The 9,876-nt window shown below is 34.2% G+C and overlaps 2 protein-coding genes across 2 annotated transcripts; both read right to left on the reverse strand.

The window, feature by feature from the left end:
* Nucleotides 1–1,284: 1,284 nt before the first annotated feature.
* LOC116346431 (GPI ethanolamine phosphate transferase 3) lies at nt 1,285–6,128 on the reverse strand. Its single transcript, XM_031776479.1, has 8 exons — nt 5,884–6,128; nt 5,232–5,663; nt 5,023–5,167; nt 4,738–4,958; nt 4,218–4,673; nt 2,482–4,144; nt 1,880–2,397; nt 1,285–1,796 (listed from the first exon to the last, which is right to left on the reverse strand). The coding sequence occupies exons 2-8, from the start codon at nt 5,391–5,393 to the stop codon at nt 1,599–1,601; spliced, it is 3,363 nt and encodes a 1,120-aa protein (XP_031632339.1). The 5' UTR covers nt 5,394–5,663; nt 5,884–6,128; the 3' UTR covers nt 1,285–1,598.
* A 919-nt stretch (nt 6,129–7,047) lies between these two features.
* LOC116345198 (protein disulfide-isomerase A3) lies at nt 7,048–9,658 on the reverse strand. Its single transcript, XM_031774381.1, has 5 exons — nt 9,290–9,658; nt 8,844–9,052; nt 7,971–8,607; nt 7,717–7,896; nt 7,048–7,639 (listed from the first exon to the last, which is right to left on the reverse strand). The coding sequence occupies exons 1-5, from the start codon at nt 9,427–9,429 to the stop codon at nt 7,348–7,350; spliced, it is 1,458 nt and encodes a 485-aa protein (XP_031630241.1). The 5' UTR covers nt 9,430–9,658; the 3' UTR covers nt 7,048–7,347.
* Between the last annotated feature and the right edge of the window lie 218 nt (nt 9,659–9,876).

Genomic DNA, 9,876 nt, shown 5'->3' on the forward strand with positions numbered 1-9,876 from the left:
GAGCCCCAACCCAATTTCGGGGTATTTATCGACATTTTTGGAAGCACCGCGATCGAATTTCTTGAGCATTTGTTTCCACCAATTCACACGAGCCTCTTTTTGAGCAATTATCAAATTATGTGGGATGAAATGCCTAGGGATGCCCCAATCTCACGGTATGTCACATGACGATCTTCCATTTTTAGTTCACGCACTGGATCGATAGTTTCTGGCACAACAACCGATTTTGGACGACCTTCATGGGGCTCGTCTTTGAGCGAACGACGACCATGATTGAATTCTATAAACCAGCGATATACAGTGGCCAGAGATGGTGCTTCATCGCCATATAAAAATTTAGGTTCATTGACACACTGTTGTTTAGATAATCCTCGTCGAAAGTTGTGATAAATAATTGCACGAAAATTTTCTTTTGTTAATTTCATTTTTTGGCTGAGACGCAATTTACATGTCACTGTAAACAATACAAATTGCGATCGTATGACAAAACTATCTGAGGACGTTCATGCTAAAAAATGTCAAACTTTACGAATATGACAATGGTTTGCATCCGGCAACACCATATATTGCCAATTCTCAATAATTAAGGAGCTACCTACGTAATGTAGAAAAGATCATGAAAATCAAATAAACAAACATGCACTTTGCTGTATAAACAACGTGCGTATTACCGAGACAGCAGGTGAATCGTATGGTTTATTCGCTCTATTGCATTATACATTGATGTCTAATACACTGATACAGCATACAGCGCTGCCTCTTTACACACCTATGGCATGTACACAAATGTATACAGATATTTGATTGCCATAGTGTGCATAACAGCTGATACTGAACGCACGATGCGAATGATGCTATCAGCCGGGAGATAGAGAGAGGAGTGTATATAGCAAATAGCACTCGTACATGCTGTCTCATTCGTTTTCACATTGTTTATAGAAATAAAATTTAAATATCTCTCAATTCTTTTGTTTCAAATATTTATTAATTTTTGTTAATAAAAAATATGCATTTTCTTTTTTATCTCAGCAGGTTTCAAGAAAATAGAAAAAAGCACATAAAAAAACCAAAATGAAAAAAAAAAAACTTTTTTGTATTCATGGTATGAAAAATAAACGTATGAACAAAGTTATTTGTGTTTTATTTTACATCATTTTTATTATATTTCATCCATTTTTATTTCATTTTTACAATTCTTGTGATACATTTTATTTCTGGTAACATCATTTTTGGTAATTAATAGCAATCCCTTTATAAAACAAAAGGAGTATCTCATTAATAATTCAAAGACAAATATGAAAAAAAAATCATTAGAATGAGATTGACACATTGTTATTTTGTATCATTTCTTTCTTTATTTTTTTTTTTTGTTTGTTGCAAAAGTGTTGATTTTACTATAATACTGCTCTTATTGACTATAATAATTTAAACATGTTGGTTTCAAAGTTTTTAAATCTACTTAAATAATTGGACGAAAAAAGAGAAACAAAATCAATAATATTCTAGAAAATAAACAACTGAAGCGCATAGTTCTGTCGCTGCATATAAATTGTACGTTACTTAAGAATTTTCGAATAGATCGAAGAATTTGAGTTGATTCATCGATTGGCATCGCTCATGACCGTTATTAAATGACTGACAGCTTTGTGTATTCGTATTATAACTAAAAATCCGATGAGTATCGCACCGAATACAACAAACGTTGCAATTCCTTCGAATATAAAACGCGGCGCAAATATTTTCCACACCATTAAATGACGGCAATGGATGGTGCACGCAAGCATCGAACAAAAGATCTGCAAAATCAAATAAGCATATTCAAATAATTAGTTTGAAATATATATAGCTGAAGTACACAAAATTTCAAAATTTTTCTCACCCGTATTGCCTGCAATATTATCAATTGTGTTCCCGTCTTGTACAATTGGCCAAAGAATAGATCCTCGTGTTCGTACAGCGCCAATTCACCATGTGGTATGTCCAAGTTCTCATTTTCACTGTCAAGGCCAGCAAATGTGGTCACGTTAACCGCACCGTTATCCAAATTATTGTTGATTTTCTTAAAAATTTCACGTTGTTTTGTGCCATTTTGGTTTTTAATGACCATTTTCGATGTGCGTCTTGGTGCCAACGATGGATAAATTGTGTAGATTGCATTTGGTGCGATCACCATCAATGGATACAATACAGAAATCAAAAATTGACCACCAAAAGTGTTAATCAATATCAAAATAGCTGATGTGACATTGTTGTGATCGTATAATGCCGTTCGACCCACAAATGCAGCATGCCAATTGATTTGTGACAGAGTTGGTTGATGTGCGGTTGCATAAAAACTATAGTGTGCTAATAAATGCCACGCGACTAGAGCAATCACTTCCGGCTGCAAACAGAATGCTATAGCGATACCAAAAAAACGAACATAAATCAATAAATGAATGTGCGAACAAAATGAAAAACATCTACATGTAAGTTAATTACCGAGTCGAGTGCAACGTTGATATCGATGAATTGAATTTAATACTAAGATGAGTGCAGCTGCGATTAGTATGATAAAAATGCCGGTTGACGCCTTCGGACCAAGTAAAAGTGCAAGCACAAATGTGAAACCAACACCAATCGAACATAATACGGACGAATATACGGTTGCCAAACCATATACGATTGGAATATCATCATTTGTTGTTTCATCCTCAGCGTTACCAGAATTTTCATACATTTGCTTCATTTTCATGACGATTTGCGGAACAACACAACCAAATGGCGAATAATTAAATGTTCGATTTGGTTTTTGTAGAATGAATAACATTAATGGCCGTGTAATGACAATCATAATTTGTGTAATGAACATGGTATAAACAATCCAAGCCAATGAATCGATGCGAACTTGATAAGCGTCTCGAAGCCATTGTGCAGATAGTGTGGCAACAAAATGTAAACTACATGCAACAGCAGCAACAATTGGTCCATATCTAGCCAAGAGTACGTGTGGTGAATAGCCACTGAGATTACCACATTTTCGTAAAAATAAGCGTGAAAATGCGGCAAACATAGCCAATATTAAAATTGGTAACAAATCGATCCAGTTGATTATTGTGGCTGCGGTACCTGCACTACCAATCATTTTTTGTGGTTTGTATCGTGTATTTTGTAATTTGGCTGTTTCCATTTTGAAATCGTTACAGTTTCCTTGTTCTTCGCGGCATAGATGCAAATTATATGATGATCTCAATAGTAACATGCCCATTGTTGTCAATGCAGCCAATTTGAAAAATGATGAATGAAATATGAATTCGGGCCGTAGTTTGCGTAGACTTGCCAACCAAACATACTCCTTTCGAACTTTGTACAAAAAGACGGCCAACGCACCGCATACCAGATAACAGAGAATTTTTTGTTCGTGAATGATAAAGCTGTTCGAAAAGAATGTGCTAACAGCGACTATGAATATTGAGCGTGTGAATAAATTGCAAAAGTGCTGTTGTGTACTCCAATTGGCCGCTATGAATTCCCAATTTTGGACGAGTAGAAATGCTAGCAATGCTACACCATAAATACCTGTATATCGAAGCACATCGATTATACTATAATCCCATTCAAGTACATAGTGTACGATTGGCGTTCCAATGGCTACCAAAATACTGCTCATATATATTATCATCAAATTGTATTCCGTAAAAATGATTTCAAATTGATTGAATTTCAAATTTGTTGTGACCAAAAATACAAAGAATGTTGTTACTGACGTCAAAATGAGACCATGCGATATCAAATTTGCATCAAATTGTGCCCAAATCCCTCGACAATCGTTTGCAATTATTTTCAAATAATTTCGAACATCTTGACAAAAGCTATCCATTGCATCGTCTTTGTATAGGGCAGCGATACGCAGTGAAAATATATGAAATTGTGACATATAGCTTTCAATGAGTTTGATTGGTATTTCACCATCCTCTTGGCCCACATATTTCTGAAAATAAATGTGCATTTGTTTTGTATTCTGCCAGGTGTGTAGTAATTGAGCTTGGAATTTATTCATATTTGGAATCGGCACATCGGGGACAATATCAAAATTGGTTGATCCTAAATTTGAAAATGGAATTGGCACACCCAATATTGTAGCTATGGTCGGTGGTAAATCAATCTGCAAATGAAAATATTTTCCGTTAAATTTTGATTTTCAAACTGTTAAAATATACATCATTGTGGATGCATACCTGATCCATTGTATTGTTTCCGCTTTCGGCTATGAAATTATACTTTTTCGAATAGGTGAAAATCAATGAGTTAACTTCATCTGCAGAGTCACCACCATGGTCACCGGTATTGGTCATTCCATGGTCACCAATCACAAAAAGAGTCGTTTCATCATCCATTTGTTCAATAATCTTTTCAATTACGGAATTCATTTCAGTCAATTTTCGTGCCATTTCCGAATGCATTGGACCAAATTTATGGCCACAATGATCAACACCCAAATAATGTGCAACGAGTAGTGACCAATCGTTTTGTTTTAATTCTTTCGGTAGCACCTGATTGATGGCTCTATCAACCGTATCCAAATCAAATATATCAAAACTTGGATAAGAATACTGACGTAAAAATCGTTTTGGATACAAATCTGTCCACGTACTATCACCCAGAAAAACGGTTGACATGTTACTTCGATTAATCTGAAGAAAAAACAACAAATTGCACAATTTTCCTATGAAAATCAATTATTTCCAACAATTTTACCTGATCAATGATGTTGTCTTCATTAATTTCGACGGTCGCAAAATTTGAGCCAACATCTATAAAAGTTGGCAAACTGCCGGTTGTAATGCCTTTTAATCGCTGTAGTGTCGTTGTTGGTGCATCGGCCACCAATTTCATGAATCGAGTATTATGCGGGTATTTTGTTAGCATTTGATTAAAGACTGGCAATTTGTTTTCATATGGATTTACATTCTCTTTATCTAAAACCGATCAACACACATACAAAAATCAAAACCTAATAATGATAAGTTTATTTCAATTTACCCTTATCAAATAAGCCAAATTCATATTTCAATGCATCGATGACGACTAAAATGACCCGTGTTTTGGTCGGTAAACAGTACTCCGATGATGAGTTGACATCGGTGAAAATCTCATCAACCTTAGGTGCGCTCAAACAATTTAGATCCTAAAATTGAACATAATTATTAAATTAAAAGCGAAAATTATAATGGTAAAGATTGAATACGCACGTCTGCCTTATCTGATTCGCATGCTTTCAGCCGTGTGCACTCATTGTGTTCGGTGCGAACATGTCGTGATAGTAAGAAACCACGTGCAAATAAATAGATGCCACTTGATATGATGAGAAGCATCCAAAGCATAACAAAAAAATATGACCAAACTTTCGCCATTATTCAATATTTCTTGATCTTAATGTATGCATACAACAATAACACACTTTACGATCTGATAAATTGCCCAAATTGTTTAATCCGATTGCCCAATGTAGGCCAGTGTAACGTAATTTTTTTTATAACTCTATTTAAAATAATATATTCAACTAAATTGCCGTACAACACACATTCGAAGACACAAAACGAAATTCAAGAACCGACACTTCGAATCCAATCGCTTCGCTTCTTTCACGAGATCGTAAAAAATATTGCACCATTGAAGACACTCTGTAAAGAGAAAAATTGGATAATTCATGTTAGAAATTACATTTTCTAACACCATGAATACATTGACAATCGAAAATATTACTACTAAGCGATTCATTGCTAAGTCACAATTGAATCTATATTTACGAACCGGCACAATCATATTGATAAGTTTTTTTTATTGCTAATTTATGAGTCAAGCTCATTTGCGGTTCTAAATTTACAGATATCATTAATTTACCTTGTGAATTTTCGTATCGATACTATCACAATCTGATGAAATACGGACTGTTTGCAAGTAACACAAACATTTATATCCTATCAAATAATCATTTGCCCTTTTTTTCTCACAATACACACTTATCTCATCATTAGAATCGAGCTCAAGAGACTTTGAGACCAAAATGAAATTACTACACTCAACTCAACAGTATGAAAACTGACATTCAGTCAAAACGAATGTATTGTGTTCTTTCAATTGTTCAATGTTCTTTTCTTCTGACAAATGACGATGACAGCTGTTTTATTTCAACTCGCTCTGTCTAGCTCACGCTAAATATTATCAATTCACTTTTATGAATCTAGTACAACACTTTGAATCAAGTGTAATAACGAAATATTTTCACATAGATTTTTATTGTTCTTATCGTATGTATTTGAAAGAATTATAAATTATTGAAATTCAATTTGTCGATGTTTATCTTATGTCATAGTAGCATTTCATTTATTGGAATTAAAATAAAACGAAAAAGTCATTAAAAAATTGTCTATCATATTGCATAATGAACGTCGAAATTTGTCTCGTTTTTTGTTTACGGTACTCGAAAACGCAATGAATCAAATTATTAAATCACGCTACTGGTTTATTGGGAAATGACAAAAGTCCCTTCTTGATTATAATGTACTATAGCACAAAATAAAACATGGTGGATTTCAGATACGTTTGAGAAAAAATGTTGACCACATTCCATTATTCTAATTGTTGTGTAGATTATTTTTGATCGGCAAAAAAATGTTGCTAGATTTTGCTAAATTACCCTTATCGGCGATGAAAGCTCGTCAATTTCTCCCTAGCTATGACTCACAGCCTATGAGAATAACGTAGAATCACCTTATCTAAAACCATCAGAGGACCCAAGCAAAACACTGTCGATCAGATTGACTCTTTATGTTGAATAAAAAACAAACCATACACTGAATGTAATCATTTCTTTATTTCAAATGAAAATGAAACGGTGCCTCAGACAAAACATCGAAATAAGTGCAATGATCAAGGCAAAAATTGAAATGTTCAATTAATTGTTGTGCGTTTAATAGCAATGAAGTTGAGTTCCATATTCAACATGATTGGTCGATATGGTGGCATTTTGTTCATTTTGAAATGATTTTCCGTACCATTGTGGTGTGTGTTTGAATTTGTTGTTTGGTTTTGGATTTGTATTGTAGCAATTCTTTTATTTATTATCATCTTATCTCTCTGGAATAATTACAACATTATTATCCACTACTTATCAATTTGTTTTCTTCTATTTTTGAAAAATTAAAATGCTTTAAAAAAGATTTCCTTACAATACAAATTGATAGTTAAATTAAGTGTATTTTTTTTTTGTTTTCTTATCTCAGCGCTTTCTCTTATCTCTTCATTGTATGTTTTTAATATGGGGCTGAATGTTTTTTTTTTGTTGTTGTTGTGTTTTTGTTAAATTTACAATTCGGTCTTCTTCGGTTTTCCGGCACGGCTGAAGCCCTTCAACTCGTTTGTTGCATGTTTGGCAATGTAGTTAACAAAATCGTCCAATTCGCGGCCACCTTCATATTTAACTGGACTTGATTTTGAGTCTTTTGGCAACCAAAACAATGTTGGGAAACCACGAACTTCATATTCTGGTGGCACATCATTGGCTGTGGCATCGAATTTCACAATTGAAACTTCTTCTTCGCTCAATTTTTCACCAAGTTCATCGAATACTGGAGCCAATTTTTTGCAATGACCGCACCTATTTAGAACAAATAAAAAAAATTGCATTTAACATTGGAACACGAGTAAAATATAATTTTTTTTTTAAATATTTACCATGGGGCATAGAATTCAATAAGAGTGTCTTTGCCATTGTTGGTGACAACATCTTCGAAGTTTTTAGCAACAGCAACTTTGACTGGTCCATTGTTGTCTTCTGGAACTGGTTCTGATTTAAGGTATGGTTCGAGTTTGCCGGCTTCTAAATCGTCAACGAATGCTTGCAAGTTTTCAATTCTGTACGAAATGTAGAGCAAATAGAAGTTTAAAATTTCAGATTTTTAAATGAAAGGATAAAATAAATAACTTACGAGAATTCTTCCTTCATGATGAATTTTTGATTTTGTGCATTACGTGCCAAAACAACTGGTTTATCACCAGTGTAATCATAACCATATTCATTGAGTTCGTGTTGGAATTCATCTTTGTTGCTGATGGCAAAACGGTATTGACCACTGTATGGTTTGACAACCTTCAAGATACGGTTACGCCAGTAGTTGGTTCCCTTTGGATTTTTGGCATAATCGACGGCATAGTAAGCGACAACAAATGGTGGTTTGAATTCGGCAGCATTGTCACGTGTACGATGTCCAACCAAACCGTGGAAGTTCTCTTTCACAAATGTGGTCAATTCTTCAATGCCTGAACCTTCGAATTTGGCTTGGCTTTCTTCGAATTTATTGCTGTATTGTGGGGCACGGAACAAAATAATGCCATCGGTAACACCGTATTTCTTCAATGCATCGGCAGCTGATGTGTGTCCGAAACGTTGCTTTTCACGATATTTGTCAGCATATTTCAAGAATGTTCCCTTCAATGCACTGTCCTTTTCGAAGAATCCAACCAATGTTGTTTCTTGCGCTTGAAGATATTTCACCAATTCATCCAATGAGTTACAGTCCTTTGAAGCTGGACCGGTTTGAGCGCGCATGTATTTAACAATTCCGGCTACATAAAGTGTCGATAAAAAATAATTTCATCAGAAAAAAATGTCAGTGAATTAAGAAAAAAAAAACAATGAATTTTTTTGTGCCAAATAATTGAAAAAAAGAGAATGTCTGAGAATGAGAGAGAGAGAGAGAAATGTATGCCATTCCAAATAGGTCTTTTTTAATTGGACGAGAATTGTTTGTGTTGTCGTAATCAAATTTTATTATTCTATTGCGTGTTATATTGACACGTACCTGCTTCACGGGGACCGTTATATTCAGCTGAGAATTCACCATTTTTGAAAATTTTCAATGTTGGATAGCCACTTACTGAAAATTTGCTACACGTTTCTTTTCCAGCTTCGGTACAATCGATTTGAGCCAAAGCAATTGGTGGATCAGAGCCGCGCAATAATTCAGATGCATGAGCATATTCTGGCTTAAGACGTTTGCAATGTCCGCACCTATTTTAAATGACAAACAAATAAATTCGGTTTTTCTTCTGATTAAATTAACCCAAAAAAAAAAACACACTACACAACGGACATAGACATTGTTAATCCAATTACGGTACTGCTATGTATATGATCTCATCTCATTCGTAAACGAAATCAAATGTCAAACAATGGAATTTTCCGTAAAAATTGGTTAAAAAAAGTCTATGCTCAATTTAAAAGAAATAATTTAGAAAAAATAAATACCATGGTGCGTAGAACATTACTAAAGTGGTTTCAGTTTCGGCAACTCTTGTTTTGAAATCATCGTCATTTAGGTCTAAAACATCGCTACCCAACGAAAACGCAAACAGCGTCACAAACACAATCGCGGATTTAAATAACATTTTACTTAATTTTCTCTTTGTTTTTTTTTTTTAAAACACAATTATTTCTTTTCAACAATAATTTGTAACGAATTTTTTACAATATAAAAAAATACTAAAACTAAATTGATTCGGTCTGTTTTCGAAACGACTCAAATTGAGACGTGGCTCTGGAATATATATATATATATAATTTTTGTATGTGCTGCTTGAAGCTCGTTTCTGCGAATGAAATGAGAATGAAGTGTTAATGCCGGCACACACTCTGGATAGAATTTTGTATGTACAAAACACAAAGCAGAAAAAAAATTACGCTTATTGGTGTTGGCTGTCTTGGATTGGTTATCATTTCGAAAGTTGTTTCGTTTTAACATCTGATTGGCTGATGCGCATTTTCGAAGACATCTACTTCGAATTCGGGAAATTTTCGAACTTTGACACCAAGCGGATTATTTAAATTTTCGAATG

This window comes from Contarinia nasturtii, unplaced genomic scaffold, assembly GCF_009176525.2.
Source record: "Contarinia nasturtii isolate CC-2019 unplaced genomic scaffold, AAFC_CNas_1.1 Cnas_scaffold_129, whole genome shotgun sequence".
Lineage (NCBI taxonomy): Eukaryota > Metazoa > Arthropoda > Insecta > Diptera > Cecidomyiidae > Contarinia > Contarinia nasturtii.